Source organism: Diadema antillarum, unplaced genomic scaffold (assembly GCF_040938485.1).
Source record: "Diadema antillarum isolate AM-2024a unplaced genomic scaffold, OU_Dant_1.0 seq00001105_RagTag, whole genome shotgun sequence".
In the NCBI taxonomy this organism is placed as follows: Eukaryota; Metazoa; Echinodermata; class Echinoidea; order Diadematoida; family Diadematidae; genus Diadema; species Diadema antillarum.
The window spans coordinates 977,316-1,004,836 of NW_027271921.1; the positions used below are offsets into that span (position 1 = coordinate 977,316).

Below are 27,521 nucleotides of genomic sequence, written 5' to 3' on the forward strand. Positions count from 1 at the left end.
TCTCCCATCCCTAAAAGGCATAATCTAGTTGATTTCTGTTGCACCCTTGCCAGGAAATTATTCTCGAACGTAATCATTGTTATTTTCAACATTTCAGTTCATGAGTTCGATGACTTTCGGAAAATTCCAGCGTAAACGAGTATGAGCTTGACTCAGCGCGACCTTTGCTCCTCCTTCTACACGCGCGATTTAAAAAGGTTTCACTACGTCATAATTATTAGACAGATTCTATTACGGTAATACTCATTTTCATTTTCAAAAAGGCAGTTATTCAAATTGTACATCACACGGCTTTGAAGCTCTTTGCAATGAAATAGAAGAAGACGAAAGGTAAGAGATTCTTTTTTTCTTGTTTTTGTTTGTTTGTTTGTTTTTTTTTAACAATATACCTACTATTTAACTCGTGAACAGAGGTCCGCAGTGTTACGTCCAATCCGAACATGAGTTGTCAGTGTTGTGTCATTGCGCGGGCCCATCTCAGTAATGACAAGTTAAAGTGCATTGTTTTCAACTCCATATTCAAGCTCGTTGATTTTAAATGGAGTAAATGACAAAATGAATAATATTGTAGAAAGTTCATGAAATTAAACATAACACAAACAAAATGTCAAGGAATTTTCAAAAAGTCATGGTATATTCATATGTTAATAGCGCAGTGAAATTCGAAAGTTCGAAATCCCAACGAGAAGTCTCCCGGTGAACTGCAATGTAATCCTACTTTTTCAGCTCTGTTCACTCTATCTTATTCTACTGAGTCAAAGTCAACTTGAAAGTGGGGTGGCGTAAAGTCATGCGGTACCGTCGTATGCTATATGCGTCAAATCTACCAGTAGCCTACTTTGTCCAATTGCACCCGATTGACTAGCACTAGTCTCACGCGTTTCTGAAACAGCATCACTTCTGAATTCCAGATAGGAGTTCATTCCGTTATCAAAGGCCTGCTTGAATTACGCTGCTCATGTTTGGCAAAGTTCGAAAAAAACTCGCATTGAAATAGAGGAAAACCAAGTCCTGGTGAACGGATTTCTAGAGGAAAACATGCTCGACCACAGTCAATCAGTTTTGTTTTGTTTTGTTTTGTTTTGTTTTTCTTCTTTCTTTTATTTTTATTTTTTTGCCGAACTGGCTGCCCCTTTTGCGTGTTTGCTTCTGAAGTTCTCCTAATTTAGTGTAGTACGTGAACATAACATGTGGCCGAACCCCCCCCCCCCCCCAAAAAAAAAAAACAACAACAACAACAACAACAACAACAACAACATCAACCAACCAACCAACCAAACCAACCAACAAACCATTATGTTACAGATGTATGTCCCGGCCACGGCAGCCCCGTTTGCCCGAAACGACGTGCGTCGTGGCTTCGGGTACCTCCCTGGTCAAGAGGATATTCTCCTCCTCTAGTCTTGTTCTTTCCAGTCCACGTAACTATCAAATGCCATTCTCACGGCGTCTGGTCAGACTAGATTACACATAATGTTAGTCAATGTCTTAATTAATTAATTAATTAAGTCGTGTAACGGCATATTTACATGCTGTCACGTTTTGTTACTTTCATTTTTCAATTTCGTTTTAATCCGGCGGAATAGTTTTGCTCATCTGCAACATGACTGCCGTGTGAGGCATTTCTTTTTTGATGGTATATAAAATCCGACACAGCATCCACTGCAACCAAGGCCTGTCACGTTTGCCCATCCCGTTTCCTTCACCGCGTTGTCTCACGTTATCTCACGTTGTCTCACATCCATCCAGATTTGTCCACGATGGCCTGAAACAAGATCGCAGTGGCCGTCGGGAACTTGTAAATGTAGCATAACTTGCTCGAGCAGGTCTATTACTAGTCTGGTTTCCAGACCCTTCGCCAACTGGACTACTCGGAGACGAAGTCGCCGCTAAGGCAAAGGCGACAAAATCTCCTAAACGGACCTAGTTTTCGACGTTGAGGGTATCAATATCCTGTACAGCGAAATAGTACGAGCAGAGGGTCTGGAAGCCCGATTAGTCTATTACATACTCATTAACTCTGTAGTAGGGGTTATTAAAAAAGAATACTGTAGTCCATTGTTAGAACAGGGAGGTGGGAAGAGAGCAAAGTCCATCACGCGCCAATGACAATATAAAGGAAACCATTATGAAGTGTTGACCTTCCCATGCGTTGCGTCACAATACATCACTGTTGCGTCATAGAACGTCAGAATACAATTATTATCATGTTGCATGACAACGCTATACTAAGCATTTACGTTATGCTGTTAGACTTAGTACAATGTTGTAGTTGTTTTTTGATGATTCATGTCTTTCAAAACCTTCAAAACATACTGTAGTGTTTTCTCCTTCTGGTGTGAATATTCATTCATGTTGCTACCTCGTTGCGTCATGTCCATAATTGCTGCAGGAATTTTCGATATAAAGGATGTTTCTATCGTAATAGTGGTTTTATACTCGAAGTATTTTCCGCTCTTTTCATTACATACGCGTGTGAAACGTTTCGCGACGATATTGGGGACATAAGGAAAGGTTGAGCTAGAGCCAGAGGTAAGAATTTAGTTTGTCATTTTATGACAATTATGTTTGGACCACAGTTTAAATCGTCTTGCGTGCGTTGGACTCAACGTTAAAAAAAGGTATCGTGACATGAATTTCAATATCCTGCCATAAGGTGCAATGCCATTCCATGTCCCAGTTGACTTTAGACACAACAACATAATGTCAAGCAAAGAAAATGATAAGAGAAACCAGACATGGAATAAGTTAGAGGAGTATGGATTTCTAAGGTTTCACATTCGGATTTTTTTTTTCGTAACAGTGATTTTATGTATTCTGCGGAAGTCTGTTAGTTTTTCATGTGTTTTGCATACGCGCAAAGGATACATCTTAATGATCTCGATTAATACAAAGTATGTTTCCAGGCTTTCAAGGAAATGTAACAAAATAAGTGACAACATTTCTACAATTTGAAAATACATATATTAGTCCTTTGTCCAAGACAGTTCCGTTGAAGAGGGTAACAAACTAATTTATGGTGTTCATTTGTGTGTGTGTGTGTGTTTAAGCGTCACTACTTTGTTAACATGCCATATTAAGTCTGATTACAGAAGATGAAAATAATGTTAATTGTGATTATGACTTGTGATAGAGAAGAAAAATCAGCAATACATTTTTTTCTTCTTTTCTTCTGGTTATATCTGCCTTCTTTTGAAGCTGAAGATTAGTGAATATTGTTCAGTGTAATATACAGATTAGAAGGTGCAAATATACAAATAACTCGAGCAAGAAAAGGGAATACTAATAAACCTATCGCTTTGCAGCTTATTTAAATAATTATATATCCTCACTCACTAAATAATGTGCGATGTCGGGGGCAGATGAAATCAGCACCGAGGATGACACCAGACTCAAGCAAACCAATATATAAACAACAGACAGATGATCAGAATATACAAGGGCCCTATGTCAGTATGTGTATATAGAAACGCCAAATGCTTCGCTCTATGAACCCAGATGTATGAAGAAGTGTCGGATGAACACCCTTCAGGAATGAAAAGATATCAAATTCGCTCTTGATGGTATGTACGATATAGGGAAGCCTGTCCACGTGGATATCAATATTGTGTTTTCGTTCCTCCCAGAAAAATGGTAGTTTTACTCTGTTCAATTTACACTAATGGCCCGTCTTAACAAGCCACAAAAATGTGGTAAGATTTGTACCAGGGTAGATTGTGTCTGTTAAGACGCAACACGGTGAGCTTCCTCGTAGCTTCTGAGTAATTCTCACCCTGCGATCAGCCAGGGTATATACGAGGGGAACACCCGGTCAAAGAGATCGTTTATTATTGGTTGAGACCTAACTTAAGGCTTCTTTTTTTTGGGGGGGGGGGAATAACGATTATTAGAAATCTCTAATGAAATATATGGAGCATTTAATTCTAAAAAGAATACAGAGTTGATTTAAAATGGCTGAGATATCCAAAACTGATCATCCTATAATAAAAGATGGGACCCACATTTTTATTACAATCTCTTTGTTTTACTTTTTTATGTATCAGTTATTCCCTAATCGATTTTCATAAAAAACAACACTGAATTACTCTTAGAATGGGATGCTTTGAATTTTGATTTTTGACGCACGATTATCTTCCTGTATCGTGTTTTGCGCATTTAGATATCAATATTTATATACTAAACTCTTTTGGGGATTTTTCCTGTAAACAAAAGTATTAGTTTATACTTTGTTAGTCACTGAACGTGCAGAAGAAGTTTTGCCCGTATGTACCGTCAATACCGAAGCTTATGACTTGTTGCATGCATAGTTGAATTGTTGATACAGACCTCCGAACCATTCTGAATGTGGAGGAAAGAATCTGAATTTTGACCAATCACAGCTGTTGTTTCAACAGGAGTTTCCTATTTTTCTCGATAATCTTACTACACACTTATTTGGAAATTACTCTTTCTTTCCTACTGTTTATACAAATAATCCCTATTTTTCAGTCAGAAAGGTTGGGAGGTCTGGTTGATAGGTATGACTTTGATAGTTTGTTTCTTTGAATGCATGTGTGTGTGTGTGTCTGTGTGTGTGTCTGTGTGTATGACATGTCTGTGTTGGTAAGATCTCTGTTTTGTATTTTTTTTAATACTTCTAATTCATTTTATGTGTAATGCAGTTTATCAACAACATATTTATGAAATGTCTGTTCTCAGTTCTCAAGAGGGGTGTTAAATCGCTTTCGTCAAACAAAAGCAAAAAGAAAAACATATGGACATTATGGAAAATCAAATCCTGACTCTACGTATGTTGTATCCGTTTTATGTGTCTGCTTTCTATACACCATATTATTATAGTCTACGGTTATTTAGAGCAAAACTCTCTTAAACTCATCGCGCGGTCTTAAAAATTGTTCTCTCTTATTAGATTATGATACTTCTTTAGGGGAGCACGAAATTCTAATGTAACAAAGCATAGAATAAATCTGATGTTCAAAATCACTGCCAGTATAGGCGAAACTATTTTGTAGACGGATCTCATTTCGATGGACGGATCTCATTTCAATGGACTGATCTCGCATCCTCCAAATCCTATAGGCCTACTCGACGTGATTATCTATATAATAAATAGTAACAATAAAGTACGCTCGTATAGGGATAGATTTAGAGTTGTTACTCCTCAGTTGTCAGTTGTCTTAGCAGTAAAAAGTAAGATCATGATTCCAATTCTCTAAATTAAGACAAAATTATTTATTCTATTTATTTTGATCACGATATTAATTTCCTAAACTTTCTGGGCACTTTCTCAAACGGTTAAAATGGTCGAAAATGTCGATCTTGACTCTGTAAAATGTTCAAAGTTAGTAACACCATGAAATACTTCAGCTTTTGATTGCTCTTCATCTTATACTTACATATCATAATATACTCAGCGCTCATTTTTCCCCTCTCTATCGAGACTGTAGCCATAAATCTTGTCACCGCAGTGACGACAGAGCAAGTGAACGTCAAAATGTCACATATAGCAGACTGAAGAAAAAAATCCTTGTGGTATCAAGATGCCCGCTGAATTTGAATTTTAGTGTGATGGGCGCACTCGAGTCACGAACAGTCACCATATTAATAACCCTATCTCGACTACTACTGTTACTAATATTCTTACCAATAGTAATGACAGGATTCCTTGTTAGGCCTACTTTTAAGAGCGATTCCGGTAAAGGGATATACTGTACCGCATACTGCAACTCTTGTACGATTACGTCAACAGCTAGGTACTTATACGCTTCCCCGTAGTCGATTGCAATACGTAAAGGAACTGATTAGTACATGTCAATAAATTCCTGCTATTTCCTGACCACACACTGTATAAATAGAGGATTGACAAAGGTACAAAGACTCAACTGGATTTTTAACACCATGTACCAATGCCATAATTCACATGTACCCTCTTTCCCACCCCACCCCCCCCCCCCCGAAAAAAAAGGGGGGGGGACGTGGACTGCAGTTGAACGAGACAGTCATCTCCAAACTTTGGATGTACAATCATGCAGTGGTGAAAGGTCATTTTTAAGGAGAGTAGAAAAAAATACTTATCTAGAGAACATTCACATTTTTGTCCCTTTTTTTTCATTTTTTAATAATATTCTTTCACAAGACATCTGGGGAATAGTGGATGAATAGTATCTTTAGTTCTTTTCTGCAAACACAGTAAAGACGAAGCGAATTGAAACAATAATGAGACATAAAAATAGGCCTAATCATTCTCGACATGGACGTTGTCATTGATTTCGGCGTGAACGTGAACTTACTTAACTATAATTAACAAGCGTATCAGGGCAATTACCCCCGAGGGCAATAACCCCCCGGCTAAATAGATGTTAGTGAAGGTATAATACTAAATATCATGGTTAGGGTTGGGTTTAGAGTATTGAGTTTGGATTAGGGTTTAGATTAGGATTAGGATTAGGGTTAGAGTCAGGGGAAGGGTCCGGGGTAATTGCCCAGGGGGTATTACCCTAGATCCATAACAAGAGCGACATGGGACATAACAGACTTGCAGAATGGCGGTTGGGACAGAGAATGGAAAGCAGCGATCATTTCAAATCAATTCAAATCAAATTTTATTTCAAATATCACTTATTTGTTTTCGATATCATTTCAAGGAAAACAAACGAACAATGTACATATATTGCAACAATGATAATCCCTACAAACATACATGTATGACACGATTTGTTCAAAATACTTGTATTAGACCTATAAACAATGACAGTGAGAAGAAAATAAAGCAAACTCATTCAGAACGCAACTACACAAGTTGTCATAGAAAAGTACCTTACCATAATAGAACGATCATGAAAAAGGGTGATTAGTGAGCTGCCACTTTGCTTAGATTGCGAGGAGTGAATATGAGATTACGTTGGTGGGCGAGAATGCATGCACAAAATATGAATTTGTAGTGTGCAGAATGCCATTGAAAGCGAATATATCATAATAATTCGATAAAGATAATAACAAAAATTATTTTTAATTATGAAATAATTACCTTTAAAAATTGTTTATTCTAGAATTGGTTAAGAAAATTATGTTCAGTATAGACTTACCATGTTGTAGCTCGCGTTGCATAGACGAAGTTTAAAGCAGTGCTTCAGATTAGCATGATTAATGGATGTTATTAATTCCCCAGATGATACGTTTATACAATCGTGACATTGGTCAAGGGATATAATCTAAAAGCCTATAGGCCTATTGAACTAAATTACGGAACAGCTAAGTACTATCAACCACATGATGCGGCCACAGACAACTTTTTTTTTAATCAGCTACTAGTACGCTTTGATTTGGTTGAACTTCTGGGTATCATCCGTTTTATGTGTTGTCCTGACAGCAGACTAGAGGGCCTACTAGTAAGTGATTGTCCATTGGCCACTCTCCTCGCCCGTTTAGCAAGCACATCGTGCCCGCAGCTGAAAGTATCACGGAAGAAGATAAGCTCAACAATGCACATCGGATTCCACACACTGTGCCAGTGTGTGATTTGTGCGCACACGCGTTCATGAATGCATGTATACTGCACGGGAATCGAATCACTGTTCTGTGCGAAATACTGCAGTACGACGGCCGTGCATCTGCAGTCTGCCTCGGTGGGGAATCCCCACTTTCTTTCTTTCTTTCTTTTTTCTCTCTCCCTTTCCCCACAAATGGCGTTCAGTAACAAACGCCGTAGCAACATTTATGTATTACATCACAAAGTGTTTTCTTGTAATTTCTATCAGCTAATTCCTCACACAAAAATACACTCATATTCATTGAAGAAAATTCAATTTCTTAGATTTTTGTTCTATTTTAGGACGGTCCCATGCCATGATGATTTTATGCCATGATGATTTTAAATTATTCAGTTAGCAAACTGCTCACCATCAGCCAATGGGAATATAGCAACATTCAAACTCGTTGTTATTGTCAAGGTACCAGTAGAGCCTATGAAAGAGTCAGTTTTCACTCTCAGCACTATATGGTGAGCGGTGTGCGTTGCTCATTGCTAACGGGGTAGCTATTCAAGGACGAAGAGCTTTACGTGATGAGGTAAAGTGGTTTTATCATATTATATTAACTTTCTCAATACCATTCGAAATGATGGGTAAATTTGGATAGGACTAGGCCTACAATGTCAAACGCATTTTGGGAAGCCAGTCTTGAGAGGGTGGAGGGTTTGCATGTATTTATCTGTGAGAGAATATAGGCCTAACGATTAGACCTGATTATGGGGAATGATATGCCAGTGACTGAAAATTGTACGAATGATGTCATGAATATAAGGTGAAGGGAAAGGCGTTTATGAAGGGGGAAAATATACGCATAAATTTATCATTGAACACATGTACAGAAATATGTACACGGTATTTTTATGTAATTTGTATAAATTATTGTCTCCCTTTCTGAATTTGTGCTTCTCTGCTGTCTGCTTGTCGCCAATGAAGATTCCCTTCCTCGAAACTAAGGAATGTTTCATTAAGCCCTGCATCTTACGTACAAATCTAACAAAGACGCCTGGATTGAAGCAATAATCGGCCTTAAAAAAGTTCACCAAGGCCAAACTGCGACGAGCCCGAACGCGAAGCGTTCATGTACACCGGAGTGAGTCCCATAAGGCGGAGATATTTTCTGCCTAAAAACGAGTTCTCAATTCGCCCAAGTTCAGTGTACTAGGATCAACGTTCACTAATCGTCGGAATATCAGAAAGCAACGCTGTGGATAATGTAAGTCCGAGTTTATCCGATAATGTCTCGTTCAAACAATATTCACCACACTCTCACTCGCTGCGTTTTGATTACTAGTACTCAAAATGAGCGTCAGTTTTATGAACTGCTTCTCCCCTATTGCACCCACCTGTACAACGGAGTCCGCAGCGCGTGTATGCCCTACTATGAAGAAGAACAATGATACATGTACTGAGGAGCCAATTGAATAAATGCTCACACAGGGATCTCGCCGATTTCGCAACATACGTTGGGTTTATGTTGGGGAATCCCAATTGTTCACACATCGCATCTGTATACCTCATCTTGTTACCACCTCTTCGTGTCGGGGAAGCCTAAACGCATACCCAAATTTAGGCATTCTCCTTTTCATGTCACACATATGCTATTCTGAGCAATTTATCTCAACTTTAAGGAAAGTCCTTTTGAAAGGCATTATTATTCATCAATAAAAATGTCTCTCGTATAGTTTCATTTACCTATCTTGCACATTGAAGCGGAAAGTGAAACTTGCATGTCGAAACGGCTATAGGTTCAAAACGAATCAAAAGCCATTAACTTGACAGATGAAACGACAATACGATATCGGCTCAGTGGTGTCACAAGCTGTAGAGGACCCATTAACATCATTGAGCGTTGTGATGGCGATCTCTCCAAATGATGTGTCCATATTGATTGGGTCTTATGCTATACTAAAATTGAAAGTTTCCATTCTCCAATTCGGCATCTATTTTTGTGGGACGCCCCCATGCATGCATCTTGTGCCTCGCTGCATGCCACTTCTGTCTCCGCCTGTCACTCCTTTAACGCTTATCTTTGTTTTTCTTTTTTTATACGAGAGAGCTACCTCGTCGTTATTTTGTGTGTGTGTGTTTGTGTCTGTGTGTTTTGTCTTTCTTTCTTTCTTTTCCTCTGGCAGACTGCATGATTTTGATGCTAAGCAGTCAGTTATTTTGACGAGGAGACTTCAAACTACAAGTCATATACCTTTTTTTCGCAGTCTCCTCCATTTCTAATAACTTTGATTCTGCATGTTTCATAAAAGTTACAAAATTTATTGTACTTCAGCTCACAATATCTTCCCATTTTTGTACAGATTTTGTGTCATTATGTGCATGTTTCAATATTTAAATGTTTATTGTAATTTATACATCTTTGTTTATAATGAAGTAAACGAAATGAAATGAATATATATTATTTCTATAACGGGAGAGAAATATACCGTGCGCATGCACGATACGCATTTGTTCCCAAAACGAAGGCACAACACACTCTCTCCACCAATGTCTGGGCTTGTACTTAAAGTATAGATCGGTTACTCTGACAAGAGTTAATACAAATCCCAAGCTATAACTTAGGTCTGTATATAGAACTTCCCATGACGCACATAATTATATCCGTATCTCCTAAATGCGCATTTTGTTTGAATGTAATACACTGTATTTACATGAAACATATGCATTTTCTGTCCCAGTTGGACTTTGACGGGATACATGCCACCATGCGTATAATACCACTTTGTCAACTTGGATATCGGTATGAACTCGTTGACATGTATTCTTCCGTTCTTTTTTAATCCTATAGTTATTGCGTTGAAACGGATTGGAGTTATACGAACTCATCTGTCAGATTAGTAGTTAATAATTATTGCTATCTGCAATCATAACGATGCGAATGTAAATACATTTACTTTTTTTACACCTTATGCAATATAGACCGGCCTCTTTACTACTATTGCTAAATTCTTCTTAAGCGGGCCATTCCCGATTTTGATGCTAACTATATTGGTATTCTAAACGGGTCGGTGCAAGCAAAAGAGGAAGAAAAAAACATAAACTCCTCTGGCACAAGCTGTTTCCGGTTCCTGAATGGTGGGTGTGGGATTTCCCCGAGTCTAAAATACCACAAGACGAGATATTCGAACTTACGGTATATATAAAAACTATGTCACTTTGGTCGGAGATCCTTGATTACGGCTTCAGAGGTTGACGTACAGTGATTGTCCATCAGAAAAGATGAACCATGGATAACCCTCTGGAATTGATCATCGTATACGTCAGTTGTCATTCTCATGTGTTTCATAACCCAGGTCAGTTGTTTTTTCTTAATTTCTTCGATAATTCGGCAAGTGATGTTCAACTGGTCCTGTACTTGTGAATTATTAAATCAAACTCAAGAAAAGTGTAAAGTTGCGTCATTGAATTGTCTTTTGAGCTTTGAAAAGTTCACAGGGGATAAATTGTGTTTATGCTCTGAAGAATTTTTTTTCTACACTATCATAGGACATGTTCCCGAAAGGATCAATGCGTAACTTCTCCGAGATCTCCAGGGTCACGGTCCAATATTGCAGAGACGATATTTTACCGCTCATTTTAATCTCGTTGGTGCTCATGATAATATTATGTAGGCGACAAAATACGTAAGGAAATTGAAAACCTGACTGTAGATTGTGGACATATGGCTCATTAAAAAAGAAAAAAAGGTTTTGCATAAACACACGTGTAGTGCGAAGTGTTGCGCAAGATTTGCAATCAGGCTTCTCTCGTGCTGAGCATGTTCATCGTACTTACATAATCAACGGAATCGCGGACAGCGTGGCGTCATTTTAATCATATGATAAAGTGAGAAATATATGCGTGTGTTTGTTTGATTATTGTACAGTAATTAAGGCTTTATGATTTAACGAAATTATATATTCAAATTATCACACTATGTTTTGATTATTTCCTTCACTTTTCAGCAACTTTAGTCTCAAATATCTCAAATTCTATAAGAATGGATATTATTCCGTTTGTGCACATTATGTCCGTATAACAAGACCCTGTATTATTGAGTAAGCAAACTATAATATAACAAAGTATATGACATCACTAATATTTCCCCATACAAGACGAGACAGGGAATGTAAAATACACATATGGATCTAAGCTGTATACACACATGGACTAAAAAAATCGAAGATCTTTCTTTCATCCTATCATTACTGCCGCCAGGGGTTATGTGCATCGAGTACACTAGATTTTGGGGCAATTAATGACGATTGGATAATTGTGCATCGTCACTGAAAAAAAACAAACAAACACGTTTCTCTCATTTCGGTCGGTCTTGGCTGAGGTAGGCCTAATACCTTTTCAGACTCGGCAAACCTGAAAACATGACAAACTTTGTGTCACAAAATTGATAATTAATACTGAAGTGGACACTTCTGGACACGAATGTAACGTTACTCAATGTTACTGTCGATAACTGTTTACTCTGAAACAATGTAATCACCCAGACAAAATATTTATATTTTCTTGTAAAGTATACGTGTATTTCGCAAACATAATTGATTGAGTATAAATGATTTTCCACCATACGCTACAACTGCGCATGCACTATCTTCTGCGAATGTACATATAGTTTTTGGATTTCTCGATGCACCGTCTTCCTTTTCTCCAGGCTGTACACTGGCTGACAGCAGTGATGATGACATCAAAGCAGGAAAGCATGAACGTTTATGTGACACTGTTGACGAAAACAGGTGCATAATTGATAAACGAGCGATATACGCCTATAATAATTATGTAGTATATAGGTCCATTGTTGGGTATGTCTCAGAAACACACAATAAGATACCAAGTCGAACGCCCCATTAAATGGCATCAGTACTGTCGCCGCCAACGCAGTCAGATTCTCCTAATGTCCTCAGAGCTTACCATCATACAGTGTCCCGTCATGCTTATCATTCTTATTGATCTGTAGCATGATAAAAAAAAAGAAATATGTTACTTAGTATATACTCGTGGTATTTATAAGTAGTGCACACACAGACATCCACCAAAAGGATTTACTTTTTTTTAAGTATTATAGCCACCAATTTGGAGCAATTCAAAATACAATGTAATCACACAAGGACAAAATCACGATCAGTGCGCAGGCGCGGGTGCAGGCGCGGAGCCACGTTTTTTGTTTTTGTTTTTTTTTTCAAAGTGATGCGTTAAGGTGGTCAAGAAATCGGACCTTTGATCAGTGCAGCCTAATTTGGGGGGGGTCAATGGTCAATGGGTATTCCCTGTTTTTATGGAATGTCTACACAATTCTTAAAGCTAAACAAATACGAAAAATGAATATTCAGGGGTGTAATGTGAATGGCTAAATCGAGTTATCTGCCACCCCTTGATCAACGTGTACGTCTTCACCATATCAAATTAGGTGGGTGGGGGGGGGGGGTGGGGTGTCCCACTCCCATACAAGGGGGTCTTTATTTTGTCTTGTTTGTTTTTTGCTTCTTCTTCTTTTTTTTTCTTTTTTTAAAAGAAATTTAATGATTTGGTGCCCACTTTTGCAGAATATTTGTAAACTTTCCATTCAAATATAATTATAAAAAATATTCAGACACCATGTGAATTGCTAAACCATCGTATTTGTCACCACCTTATTGATCCGTGTATCAGTCATCCATTCTTATCATAGAGGTGGAACAAAGCGGGGTGGGGGAGGGGAGGAGTGTCCCCCTCCCACACAAGGGAGTTTTTGCTCTCTTTCTTTGTTAGATTTAAGTTGAACGATCTGGTGCACACTCTGGGAAAATACTTGCAATTTTTCAATCAAAAAGTATAATACGGAAAATGAATGTTAAGAGACAAAGTGAATGGTCAAATCACGGTATATTCGTCACCTCTTGATCCTCGTATGCATCTCAAAACAATGGAGGTGAACCGGGGGAGTGGGGGAGGAGGATGTGAGAGAGAGGAAGTCCCCGTCCCACACAAAGGAACTTTTGGTATAGAATTAGAATTGAGCAATCTGGTGCGCGCAGTTTGCGATGGAATATAATTATGTATAACATTGGCAAAATTTTCAACCCAGAAGTGTAATACCAGAAAAAAGTAACATTCAGGGAACTGAATGGCTAAATCTTGTTTAGCGTCTGTCAACTCTTGATTTTCTATGTTATGCATCTTTACACCATGTAGGACTACTATGAGTTAAATCATGGAGGTTTAGACAAATGTTATGGGGAGGGGACACCCCTCCCACTCGACGCAGGAGCTTTTGCACTATCTTTAGAATTGAAATTTAGCGATCTGGTACACATTTTTCATTTGCGGAATGTTTGTCATTTTTAAAGAAAAAGTGTAAAAAAATTAGATGTTGGGATGCAACGGGTAGATAATGAAATCATAATGTGTCTCTTGATCCGCATGAGCGTCGTCAACGGGAGACTCCAAGTTGATGTGTGCGAAGCGCGAAGTTCCTTGCGCTCTAGATGTTCTCTGGTGCTATCTAAGGCTTATTTTTTCAACATACGATAGCAATAAGTAAGAAATCCTTTCCACCGGGAGACACAGAGCCAGGGCGGGAGAAATCAAATCTCAAACGGGAGAACGGGAGATTTTGCAAAAATGGGCTTTCGGCGGGAGATCTCCCGTCGAAAACGGGAGAGTTGGATTCTCTGACATGTACTTGAGTACAAAATACTACAGTAGTATTCAGGGAGGTGACTCACCTCCCGGATCACACCGCATGTGTAGGTACAAGTAGGCGCAGGCTATGCTAGGCCGGTTGCAAGCAGCAGCTAGAGCTAGCTAGCTAGACATGTACAATAGTCAGCTTGCGCAAGGGACAGCTTGCGCAGGAGTTGTGATCAGTTGGTTTTAAGAACAAAATGTCTTTTAAAATCATTGTGAAAAGTTCAAAAGCGTTTATATCAGACAGTAAAGTCTTCGCGTGGAGTTGTAGCGTCCTAAACACTCAGCATTGACTACAGCATACGATATTAGAATCATAAACTAAGGCAGAATTAAGGTGAGCTGAACATGTTCAACGTTAAAATATTTACAATCATGTAAATTTACTGTATGCTGTGTATGTACGGACGGACGCCGTGCACTACGTTTTATACCGCTCTGCACGGCGTCTGGTCGGGCAAGTACAGTACATGCATGTAGTAACATTTAGTAGTAACAAAGTTAGATCTGACGTTATTTCTTTTACTTTACACAAGTGTCGCTACAGATTTCGAACGTACGGCGTGTGGGGATGTTTCACAAAGAATTTAAGTCTAACTTAAAATTTAAGATTGGCTGAAAACTTAGGGGGTATGCTATGCTATATGTATCTTGGTCAAATCGTAATATCGGTCCCCTCTCGTTACGCGTGTGCGTCTCCACTATGTGCAAAGTCTATGGAGGTTGACGATACCCGGCTATGACGAAATGAATGGTTGTGAATGGAGTGGGAACCTATTTCGCGAATGCCTGTGTCTTCAATGTTGCTCAACTTTCTAACGAAAATGAAGATTTCGGAGACTTTTTCATGTAGCCATTGATAATACAAGATAAGATAAATATCAAAAAATATGTAAATATCGATGATACAATTTATTTGAAGTGGATGGTGATTACTAATAATCACCATCCACTTCAAATTATCACTGATTAGGCTATTAAATAGATTGAGCAGGGAAACACGAAACAAAAAAAGGTCGTATTACAAGAGCCAGTAAACTAGTAAAAGTGAGCCTTGGGTTGAAGAAGACTGAGAAACATGGATCTAGAGCCCTAGGATTCAAGTAGAACATTCAATTTCAATGTACAATGTAAACTACAATATGTACCATGGGCTAATTTGTATATTTGTGTGTCTGTGAATCACTATGTTAACATTACAAATTGGAAAATTATTATTGACTGGAAAATCGATCATTTTTCCTCGTATCGGTATGGATTGGACTTTTTCATTTTTTATTTTTAAGCAAATTCAGGGTTAAGTTTTACTTTAAGAGAATATTTAGTGATTTTTTTGGCAAATCAAGATAGTGATTTGGCCAAAATAGAAAATACCTTGTCATGTAAACTTAATTTTATCATCAATTGTGATTTTTCATTTTTGGTAATGTTTGAAGGTACATGGTACAAAGTCAGTACCGGTACCGGTACCGGTACATAAGTCAAACATTTGTACTGGTCGTGAAGAATATTGTGTTTTCAGTTTCACATCAAGTTACATGGACCTTTCTACCAGTACGTTATTTGTATATCCACCAACTGTCTTTATGGTATTAAAACCTAGACAGAAAAATCTATCCAGAGATGTTTACCGGTATAACATTTTTAGACTTTAATGGTTTGACAGGACTAGGAGAAGGATTCCATGAAACCAGACGTAGTCTTTGCAGAAAATATTCTGGTGATGACAGACTGATCTTTCGGTTTACAGTCTAGTTAAAACCTTTGCTCCAAGAAGGTTTGAGTTCATGTGCATTTTCATTTGAAGTTGAGCTATCTACTCTACTTTTCTCAACTTGCTTCATTATTGCCTTAACTACATTCATTGCAGTCTGCTATAGTATTTGCTATTTTCATACTGTACCGGTAATAATAGCATTACGATCATTACTGGGTATGTTATTTGGTGATTAACAAAGAAGAAATACTGAAAAGCAAGCAGTCTCATTATTTTCCTCTCATTCACACTTCACTGTAGCACATCAATTGTTGAAAACCCGAGCAGTTGTTTAAGGAGAGTCTATTGAGTGACACACAATGTTTCCATTCTTTTGATTGTCTTCCCGATGTAGGACATGGATCAAAATGCAAGACCACGTCAAACAGCTCCTGGCATCAGAAGCACAATATCATACATCATTTTTCTGGACCATGTCTTGGGCCAAGGCGCAACAAGCAAGGTATACCTTGGCAGACACAAGGTGAGATGACAGAAACGACAAGATATCTTCCCCCCCCCCCCCCCCCCCCCCCCCCCACTCATTTTCCTGAAAATTGTCAAACAATTAATTCTTGGCATTATGGGCAGACCGGTGTTGACAAATGTGTTCTAATTGATATTTAATGCATCTATAGAGGGCGACATCATAATTCTACAGATATCAAAGTTTATTCAAGGGCTCTTATACAAAGACATATTAAGAGTATGAAGTCCCCACTTTTATGTAAGACCAGTGCATGTTCCACCATGCAGCTACATGTTTTGATGGGTTTCCATAATGACAGAAATATACCAATGGTAAAATTTCATTTTGTAGTGTCTTGGTTGAGGTTTTTTTGTTTTGTTTAGATTTGTTTGTTTTTGTTTTGTTCTTGTTTTTCTTGTATGCCCACTGCATTTTTTTGCTTCCTTTTCTTTTGAAAAATAATACAGAAATCTGGAAAACGGGTAGCATGCAAGGTGCCACATCCGGACTACCCTTACCGGGGAAGTGCCGACATGGAGCGAGAGTCGAAGGTGTTGCTGCATCTGAAACATCCCAACATCCTCTGCCTGGAGGCCATAGAAACAGATGTGAGTATCTGTTGTGATCCTTGTAAAGGGGCTTTTATCTGAACCAGGGACTGAAACTATATTACATAGTTGAATGTTGAGACGGTGCCACCCACTGAATAATAAAACAAGAAGAGGATCTACAACTGTACACACTATATGCATTGTCTCAGGAGTGGGTCTTTTTATATCTCTCACTTATTTTGCTCTTTATTGATTGCAATTCATTCAGTCTATGCCTTATTTTGTAGGGGTTCATGTGAATTTGTATTTCTGTGATTGCATGAGAAGTAAGGTAAATTTGAAAATTTGTACATATTTTTGGCTCCCATGCTGATGCAGGGATGACATCTTAAGCGATCTGTTTCCAGTGAGAAAAGACACTATATAAATATCAGCTGTGTTACTGTTTGCTTTATGGCGTTGCCCCTTGTTATCCCTCAGCAAATATCGAAGGAAAGAATCTTGTTCATGGAGCTATGCGCCGCAGGAAGCCTGTACGATATGCTGGAGAAGCCTCAACATGCCAACGGTCTCCAAGAGGAAATCTTCCTCCAAGTTTTCAATGACATCAGTGAGTGAACCTTTCATTTCTTGGAGCATCACATCCCATGGAATATCTGTTCTAGGGTTGGTTATGGTGTTGTTTGTTTGTTTTTTCTGTTTTTCTGTTTGTTTGGGGGGTATTTAGGGAGTATCTTTTTTTTTTCATTAGTGTGAACGTTTGAAATCAATTTTTTCACTCCTTTATTTGTCAGCATACTTGTGTGTTTTTCGTCATCAATAATTTCATATAAGATTGACTGATATTTTAAAAAAAATACACTCACACATGACATCAAGTAGCAAGTGTGTGTATATTTCACACCTGTCAGTGCCTACAGGAACTCTGGGACCTTAATTGTTACTGTACAAAGTCTGTGGAGTAGTTATTATCTCATAGGTAGGGGTTGATGTACATTATCTTTCCTTCGTCTACTTAATATCAGTGTTAGTATTCCTCAAATGTTACCCATTTGGGGTACATGTCATGTCCTAGAATTAATGGGCCTTTTATTTTCAAACCTCCCTCTGTAGCATGTGGAATGAAGTACTTGCGGGACAAGGGGCTCGTTCACAGGGATGTGAAGCCAGGGAACATCATGTGCTTCACTGATGAGAAGGGCCGCACCATTTACAAGCTGGCGGACTTTGGAGCGGCACGAAAGCTGGCCGATGAGGAAAACTTCACATCACTCTACGGCACAGAAGAATATCTAGTAGGTTTTCCCTTGAGTTGTCTGTTTGACTTTAAGAGAATGAAAAGAAGAAGAAAACAGACAGATGATATGGCATGCCTTGAGATGGATACAGATTTTGGCTACAATGTTCCCATCTGGCTGTCCGATGCATTGAGAAAATGGGATGCAATACAGTCCATGGACATTGATGTAGACTTTTCGCTTCTATGTTTTCTTCTTAATCTTATGCTGATTATAAAAATAATGTTGACAAAAGATATGGTGCACAGTGTTTATCTCCTCACCCACAATTGTACCTGTCACAATTTCAATCACTGTATGCGTAGTATTTCTTCCAGTGTTTAGTTTCCCAACTCTTCGATGCTTTCATGCACTGCCTACTTTTTCTACCACAGCATCCACACATGTTTCAGAAGGCAGTCCTGAAGGAGAAGTCAGACCAGCACTTTGATGCCAGAGTTGACCTCTGGAGCATCGGTATCACACTGTATCACCTTGCAACTGGGTTGCTTCCTTTCAGACCGCAGGGCGGGCGCAAAAACTCACCAATGATGTAAGTTTTGTTTGTTTAAAAAAAGGATATCTGAATTTTTCCCCTCTCGGTCCCCTCTGCAGTTAAGAGTAATAATGTAGTTTTTGTTCCATCAGCATGACATACCTGCCCTTACAATCATAATTTCATGGACAAAGTATTTTAAGTTTACAAAGAGGTTGGTGATTCACTCCATCATAGTCCTGTCATTTTTTTGTTATGTAATGCAATAAAAAATATATTATAGTGCAAATACACCCGAGTGCAATCAACAGCAAGAATTGTGACTTTACTTTAGCAGTGGGCTGAAGTCTTAGTTTTGTCTGTGTTTTGCGGACACTGGTCAAGTAAATCATCATCTATTGTTACTGGTCACACGCAGGCATTACTTGACCACCGAGAAGGCGCCGGGCGTCATCAGTGGCGTCCAGACTGGACCTGGGAGGGATGATGTCATTTGGAGCTCGGAGCTTCCCGAATCCTGCCAGCTCTCAGTGTGAGTTCTTTTGTCTGGTAGTCACGTCAGGAATTGTCCTTCCACTTTGTTGATGTCGGCTTTCTTCCGTAACTTTCAATTCTATTTGGTGAAAAGAAGTAGAAGAAGTAAGACAATGGTGATTTTTCATCAAGAGGAGTATTCCAAAAGATTTAGATTGATCAGTTCGAATCATGTAAACATTGTCAAATGCGTGACAAAAAGTCTGTGGGTGCACCCTTATATTACCATGCTTTCCCATTCTCTATTCATTACCATTTATTGGCCTTGCTGATTGAAACTAATAGGTTGAATGATATCTATTTTCTTTTTGAGTACATTAAACATTTTGTTTGTAAACTTTACAAGTGAATGTAGTTGAATCACAATGTTTGATCAGACTTATTTCCACTTATGTCACAGTCCTGTATAAGATACAAATATTTCCATGCATAGTTTCATTTACTTGAACAAAAAATGTAAACACTTTTTTTTTTCTGGTGTAAATACATAGCGGCCTAAAGAACCTGTTGACTCCACTGCTGGCGAGTTTGCTGGAGCTGGACTCGACGAAAGTCTGGTCCTTCACCCAGTTCTTTGAGGCCTCTCAGTCTATCCTATCCAGGAAGGTACTCCATGTCCTGTGGGTCGACCGTGCTTCTAACCTGAGAGTCTATTCTAAGGCAACAGACACGTAAGTCCCTCTTGATAAATAAAGACAAGTGTGTGTGTATCAAAGGTAGCTGTATGCAAATGTACCCATAGTTTGTTGAAAACCAGAATGCATGAACTACGCACCGTTCGGCTACTTTTCTGTGTCTTGCTGGTTCATTTGTACTAAAGCAGCAAAAGACTAGCTTGTTGCATTCACTGATTTGCAGCTGTTGCTAATTTTGTCTCTGTGTTTGACAGGGCCACATAGACATTATCTCTACACGTAGGTTTCGTTCACACCAGTGTCTTTACTTATCTCACTGCCAGCCTGCCTCCTTGATTTGCAGGCAGAGCAGTTTCATGTTTGTGAGCAGGGCCGTCCATGAGCCCTCTTACAGCAGAACTTAGCAGTTAGGATCAGATCAAGCATTCATAATCCATCACCAAAAACTGATTGTCTTTCAGTCTTATCGCACCATTCTTGAAGTAAAGGGGTGGGGAGGGGTAGAATGTTTAGATTAGGATGTCCAGCTTCTTTGAGTGATGCTTTTTTTCCAGGCCGCAGAAGTCATTGCAGTCTACTCTATGATGTGATATTTGACAGATTTGCTGTGGTTCAGGAAGCCATAACGGCGCAAACAAGGCTTTCAGCAGGAAAGCAGATTTTCTTCATCGACGGAGATGTCTATCAGGCAGACAGAAAGTGCACAGCCGCTGACCTCCCACGAACTTCTAGGGGCAAGCCCATCATGCTCTACAGCAGGGGAGCGGCTGAAGCAAGTCAGATTTCCCCGCCGTTTGTTGGTAAGTCCGAAGTGTAGCGTCGGGTTTCTTTCATACAAGTTAGGTACTGCAGTGTGACAAAGATGGTTCTGACTCTTTGTGACAAAGTTTTCCTTCCTTCCATCAATATCTTTGGGCATGAATCTAAAACCTAAGGAGAGGAGATTGTAGATGCTTTACTAACATTCCTAACACTGGCCACATAGAGTGATAGAGCTTTGATAACCTGAATTATGAGCATGCATTGCCTTTTGTTTAGATCAATCTGGTTCTCCGTCAATTGATGCAAGTAGCTTCACATTGTTGTCAAAGAAGTGAAGTATGTATGCAGCTTGCACCATAGATGGTCCTTCTTTCTTTTTCTATCACATCGTCTCACAAATTGCTCAAAAGATGCATGCTTTGGTGTCTTGTCCATGAATATTGTTTTCAGGGTGCCAATTTTTTTCTTTTTTTTTTCTTTTTGCTTTTCTTCTATTCATTCTTTGTTCTAGCTACAATGCCAGTTCTTCATCCGAGATATTCAACACAGAATGACTACCCAATTGCCAAGGTAATTGTCTGCGTTTATGTACATGTATATGCATGTCATAAATTGCTTTAGAACTTATATTAATGTATTAACGTATTAATGTGCAATGTATCATGTATATATACATACATGTATGTGTACACAAACACACAATTACATCTTTTTTTCCAGCATAGAGGTAACGGAAATATTCTCATTCTCCTGTTCCACCAGGGTGCAGTAGCAGCAGGCTATGTCCTCCAGAGACGCCAGGAGCAGCTGCATGAAATGAGCGACCACTTTGACCGCTTCGTGGAGGTAGTCAGGTTGGTAGCCTTGTCCCCAGATACAAATAAGCAGCAATTTATTTGAACTGGCAATGAAAGCGGATGCCTGCAAAGACCAGATCTGCATTGATGCAGGAGTTGTGACTTTGATTTCATTTCATGAAGTTTTCTCATTCTTGTCAAAGCAAGAAACTGTGGCATGCAATTTTTCTGTATGTAACGGCTGTAAAGTGTGTTCAGAGAGAACAATTTTGCAATAATTAATTTTAGTGTGTACATGGGGGTGTGTGGATGAGTATGTTTGACCATAGCTGTGCACAAGATGAGTAATAGATTTGATTTGATTTGATTCTTTGTAGGTCCAACCTCTTGACCGATGGCCTGAGACTTCAAGCAGACAGTGCCAGTCTGAGGGGCGAGCTGGAGGCGTCAGCTCTGGAAATTCAGCTGTCAGCCAGGGCCCTCAATGCCCTCACCCAATCCAGTGAAAAGGACATCGCCGCTAAAGCCCAGATGCTGTGTCGTGAACTCTACCAGTGGAAGGCGATATTTGGCGAGGTATTTCATGGGGCTTGTGGGAGGAGGGAGATTACTTGTAGGATATTGGCCACTTACTCTTCACAAATTTTTAATTGAAGGTATACTTGAAGGATACATCGTGACCTGTGTTTGAGAATAGAGAACTGGGTAGTCATTCTTGAATACAGTGCTTTGATAGTGTATGATGATAAAGATTCAAGATTGATCATTAACACCAGCAAATCCAAAAGTCCTTTTTTTTCTTTTTTTCTTTTTTAATTTCCTTGAATTTTGTTTCTCACCACAGCAATGATTAAAATGTCTTGTCACTCCTGCAAATAAGATGATTTCATATTCCCCCAATGGGCTCTTTCACGAGATTATGGGTATTATAAACAGGGCTTTTTTTTTTTCTTTCTTTACAGCATGAGCGGCAGTGTAGGGATGTGGCTGTGAACCTCCACAGTCTCCTCAGCGAGTTGCAGCGACCCGATGGACTGCGAGCACTGTGGAAGCCTTCACAAGGCTGCGGCGACGACGGGGATGCTTGGTGAGTCTCCGTTCGAAAACCCTTTCAGCAGCAGATCGGTGAAGACAGTTCTGCTTGAGACGATATGATTTACCCAGCGTATCCTCTCTCATGTAACCAATGCTTTTCCAAAGCACTAGCTCCGTCCTGCCAGGCACTCTCATTCATAAGCCATGGCTGAAAGGAATGCCCAGTATGTGACAGGAGAAGAGATTTTGGCTCCATGTGGGGGAGATATAGAACCTTGACATTTGATAAAGGATATGAGAGCAAGTACTGGAGTAATTATGAATGAGAAGGCTTTATAGAAAGAAATATTCTATAAGTTATTTTTGTAAATGTTATTTCATACCATTTTTTTTAAAGCATTAAAAGACTGTACGATTGTGGTATCCAGATGGTTCTGTAGACTGTGGAATAGAGGAGATAAAATGTTGCTTTTCTCAGAAATTCATTGGCTGAATCCGAATCTGCTACTCGGACTATTTGATGTGATAGTGTACAGAGGCAGGTAAAATGTAAACACGTTGCAGTTCACCTTCATTCAACTTTCATTTGTCCAGAAGTGAGAGTGTATTCAGTGTACCTCTACCTTCTAATGTTGTACCTGAACTGCCTTCATTGGGCAAAAGCAAAGCCTTATTCAAACCCAGTTTCTCCATTTTGTGCACTGCTGCCCTCTACAGTACGGCAGAGCTGGTCCACCTTATTTCTGAGATGGAGGAGATCTTCCGACGCTTTGCAAAGGACAAGAAGCTGGGCAAGCTTTCTTACAATGAGGAGCAGATTCACAAGATGGAAAAGTAAGTTTTCTCATGATGCAAATACCACCACTGCCACCACCATTTGTACCACTGATGATGACGATCATGATGATGATGATGATGATGATGATGATGATGATGATGATGATGATGATGATGATGATGATGACAGGAAGGAGGATTAAGATGATAATGAATATAACAATGATAGTGATAATGATATCATGATCAGAAAAATAAGATGGTAGAGGATGGGAGGAATATGATGACGATGATGATGATAAAGATGATGATGATGATGATGATAATGAGTAATGAGTAGGATGATGATAATGAGTAGGAGGAGAAGGAGGAGGATGACAAAGCACATCATCAGTAGCTAAAACCACAAGGCTGTTACTCATGTTCTAGATGCCATTGTATGGGGAAGCATTTTCATCATAGCCATTCAAAACTAATCAAAAAAAAAGACTGGTAATCTTGATTGATATAAGAAATGAGACATGTGTTCGTGAAGTCTGTTTCTAGTTGTGGTATATATCTGGTTCATGTGAGATGTGTTAACATGTCACCTTTTACTTACCCTTCGTCTTTGCTCTCTCTCTCTCTCTCTCTCTCTCTTTCTTCCAAGGTTGAACCTGGGTGAGAAGATGAAGCAGATGAAGGCATGCACGGTGAAGTGTGAGCAAAGATGGCGCAATCAGCATACTTTGCTCATGGAGTGGAACGAGTAAGTGGTCCCTTTTCACACCCCTTGCCTGAATTACCTGTAAGATTGCAAAATGCAAGTTGAGAAGTTTTATCTGTGATGAAAATAGGTGTCAGTTATGTGCTGTCGTGATTTTTCTAAGTTGGCAAGTGGACTCTAATCATAGCAGTTCTGAGTTATAAAATAGCTTGCATGGTGAATCACTAATTTAAGCATTCAATCTAGGCTGTTGTTGCTTTTATTTATCTTCCTGTATTTCCTAATAGATACACATGACTTCATTGTAACCAAGTTAGCTTGCTGTTCAGTGTGCAAGTTAAAACTATGGAATTGTACTTCAATCAATCATTCATACCCCAGTCAATTTGTTTCTGTTGAGAGCAGCTATTACAGTTACATACTTGCATTTAATTGTCATTATAACATTTTTCAGATCTGTTTTGAACACTTCTGTTCATGTTACATTCTGTTTAATTTACTTTCTACTGCTAATTACATAAATCACATTTAGCATTTGGAATTCTAACATGTTCTTGGGTCTTTTGAATCAGGTCAACCACTATCTCTGAAAGTGGCTATGAATTTTTAACATGTTAATTTTGATTTTATCACTGTGTACACAGCAAAGCATCCAACCAGAGACGGCGGATCCAGTTAGTTCATACCACTCTTGCAACCGTCACGAGTAGCTGTCAGGGTCTCAAGAAAACCATTGCAGATGTAAGTATCAAAGCAACTGCATGCTCGGGCAGTTGCGAGCCTCATATTTTACATTGTAGGTGACGGCGGCATGAAAAAGCAAGAGCCCCCCGCCCGAAATTCCACTCGGGGCAATTATACCTGAAATCCACTTTAGCATTAGCACTGACAAGGCAAACAATGTGTTCAATTAGACAAAAAATAGCAGATGTCAAAAGGGATTTTCATATTTGTGTTGCAACAGCAGATTGCCAGTTAGAATGGTTAGTGCAAATGGTCTTTTTTTTTCAACTTCTGGCATTTCCATTTCAAGTATTTCTTTTCCAGTGAGTTCAGTATTGCATTGGAGACTTGCTTCCAACCTATAAGTTTTTTACATGCTTTGACAGTGTCCCTTTTCTCCTTTCTCTGCATGCAGCTCACTACCCAGAGCTTGCGCTTGATCGACTCAGCAAGTGGGTCTCCTCGGGATGCCAGCAGGGACCCGGCACATCTTGACCAACTAGAAAATGGCCCGCAGACATCCCCCAACCTCGACCGCTTGCACCAACAACCGTCCTGGGGTGGAATCGGCCATCTCACTGACAGCAGGCAGCCCCTGACGATGGGCCCAGGAAAGGCGGACCCCTCGGGCGTCATCATGTCGCCCTGGCAGAGCCAAGAACCACTGCCTCGATCCGTTGTGTCAGCACCGCCTACCGGTGCACATTACGCAGCCGGTTTGGAGCAGTCGTCCGCTGTCTTGAGGAAGTCATCACCACCGGTCCTGGATGCCCATGGTTATAGGAGTCCAACAATGTAAGTTGCTCTTAGAGGCTGAGTGGATTTCTGTGAAGAAGTTCATATCTTACTGCTTTTTGTAACCAGCTTAAAAACCTCCATAAAACCTGCCTGAAATAGCATAGCATAGTATAGCATAGTATTGACTTGAAACATCAATACTGAGTTACTTTAACTGATCTAATAACTGACATTCATTGTTAGAAAACTGTTGTAATCAAAACATGAACTGCTTTCCCTCTGTTCATGCACAAAGTCATTGATGGAGTATTCTGACTCCAGTAGAAGAATCAAACATCATGTAGGCAGGAAGTCTTACCTCTACCTGAGGATATCTTATATAATTCTATACGTGCAGACTTTGTAGGTCTTTGTAGAGAATGTACTGTAGGAACATTCCCCTAAACCTTTTCAGGGTGTCATGTTCTACCTTGACTGCGATATTACCTTTCACGAGATTTGTCAACGAATTGTCGCTCATCTGGCAGGAGAGATAAAATTTATAATTCCCAGGGACACATCATTTGACTCTTGTTTAATCTCGTCTCCCGCAGGATCCCAGACCTTCCCCTGGAGCTGAGTGGTGGGCCTCAAAGGCCATCCTCTGAAGGAGACAACAGAGGAGCTAGTCCTCCAAGAGGAGGAGGTGCAGGGGCACGAGGAGGACCTCGAATGATCAAACTCCCAAAGAGCCTGAAACATAGGTGAGTTGTCACGGGATAATCGTCTATCTGAACCATTCAGCGTTTGTAACCAGCACTGGGTGTTTTATGCGGTGACACAACATTTGCTCCTGCGACAATTGCTCTGGTCGTCTTTTCTCCAAGGACTTATGGTTAGGGTTAAAGTTGTGATAGAGTTTTAGGTTTAGTTTGATGGTGAGGGTTAGAATTACACTGAATAGGGTTAGGGTTATGTTTGTTCATGGAACCCTTTAGGCACTATATTAGGCTTTCCCCACCCTTCATCACAATGTTGTGTGTGTGTGTGTGTGTGTGTGTGTGTGTGTGTGTGTGTGTGTGTGTGTTTTTATGTACTGCTTTCTTGATATTAAGCTGCCTTTTCTTGTTTACGTGATAACCATACAAATGTGTCTTGGAATTGATTTAAAAGTGGAAGGAAGAATCAATTTTTCATTTCTTGTCGCTAAACCAGTTTCTACATGTTGATAGCAAGGTATGAAAATTAATCATGCTCTACCTTTTTTGTTCTCTCTCTTTCTCTGCAGCTTGGAGAGGTACCAGAAAGAGTCTGGCAGCACCCCGTACCTCATCCAGGAATCCAACAAGATCATGAGTGCCATGGATGACCTCTCCCTCACGGTGGAGATGCCGGACCTCGACTCCATCCCCGTCACCCTCACGCAGGATGTGGAGGGCGAGACTCCGGTCTACAGCGACGAGGAGTTTGAGAGCCTGGACATCAAGCGGCCGCCCGCCTCCTACCAGTCCGTCGTCGAGTGAGGCCTGCACCAAAAGGAGCTGGCATCGTAACTTGACGACCACCACCCTCCCCTATCACTCATTGCATGTCTTATGGATATAGAAGACTCCTCAGTTGCTAAATTATGCATCTTACAGTAGTGTAACGAAAGCCACACAAAGCAACACAGAAACTTTCATCTACATTTAATTTCCAGATGCAATTTTTTTTTTTTTTTTTTCTGTGGGGCTTTACCGGTTACACTGATCTTCAAGTCACTACTTCTCAGATGCTGCACTGCTGCTTGAGCAAAGATGGCAGGCACATTTTACAATGGTTTTAATAGTAATCTGACTCATTAGTTTAGGGTCTTTGCAGAGTGGCTCTAGGATAGGTATGGCATATCTGTGATTGCCGTTACCAAAAAACAACAGCAACATCAACAGCAACAACAAGCCGCAGTCTTCTAGCTGTTTCCGTAAAATCAAATATAAGAACACATCGGTGAGGAGATCCGTTCAGGCAAGTAGGCGAGGTGTAGAGCCTGGTGTTGTGCTGAGTGTGACCAATGTTCACATGCAGGTGCACATGACGAAGAGACCCAGCGCC

At 39.7% G+C, this 27,521-nt stretch overlaps 2 protein-coding genes across 2 annotated transcripts in view; both read left to right on the forward strand.

The window, feature by feature from the left end:
- LOC139743775 (inhibitor of nuclear factor kappa-B kinase subunit epsilon-like) overlaps nt 1–24,810 on the forward strand; it is a 39,699-nt gene extending 14,889 nt beyond the window's left edge. Inside the window, exons 2-16 of the mRNA XM_071654229.1 lie at nt 16,307–16,435; nt 16,888–17,028; nt 17,452–17,581; nt 18,085–18,266; nt 18,644–18,801; nt 19,163–19,276; nt 19,770–19,949; nt 20,514–20,713; nt 21,187–21,245; nt 21,438–21,529; nt 21,850–22,048; nt 22,435–22,559; nt 23,225–23,341; nt 23,934–24,032; nt 24,635–24,810. Coding sequence (XP_071510330.1) covers nt 16,307–16,435; nt 16,888–17,028; nt 17,452–17,581; nt 18,085–18,266; nt 18,644–18,801; nt 19,163–19,276; nt 19,770–19,949; nt 20,514–20,713; nt 21,187–21,245; nt 21,438–21,529; nt 21,850–22,048; nt 22,435–22,559; nt 23,225–23,341; nt 23,934–24,032; nt 24,635–24,794 — 2,085 coding nt within the window. The 3' untranslated portion in view covers nt 24,795–24,810. The remainder of the gene's footprint in view (nt 1–16,306; nt 16,436–16,887; nt 17,029–17,451; nt 17,582–18,084; nt 18,267–18,643; nt 18,802–19,162; nt 19,277–19,769; nt 19,950–20,513; nt 20,714–21,186; nt 21,246–21,437; nt 21,530–21,849; nt 22,049–22,434; nt 22,560–23,224; nt 23,342–23,933; nt 24,033–24,634) is intronic.
- A 302-nt stretch (nt 24,811–25,112) lies between these two features.
- On the forward strand, nt 25,113–27,048 carry LOC139743776 (uncharacterized). The gene is made up of 3 exons (XM_071654230.1): nt 25,113–25,508; nt 26,045–26,194; nt 26,719–27,048. Exons 1-3 carry the CDS (start codon nt 25,123–25,125, stop codon nt 26,951–26,953), a joined length of 771 nt encoding a protein of 256 aa, XP_071510331.1. The 5' UTR covers nt 25,113–25,122; the 3' UTR covers nt 26,954–27,048.
- Nucleotides 27,049–27,521: the final 473 nt, after the last annotated feature.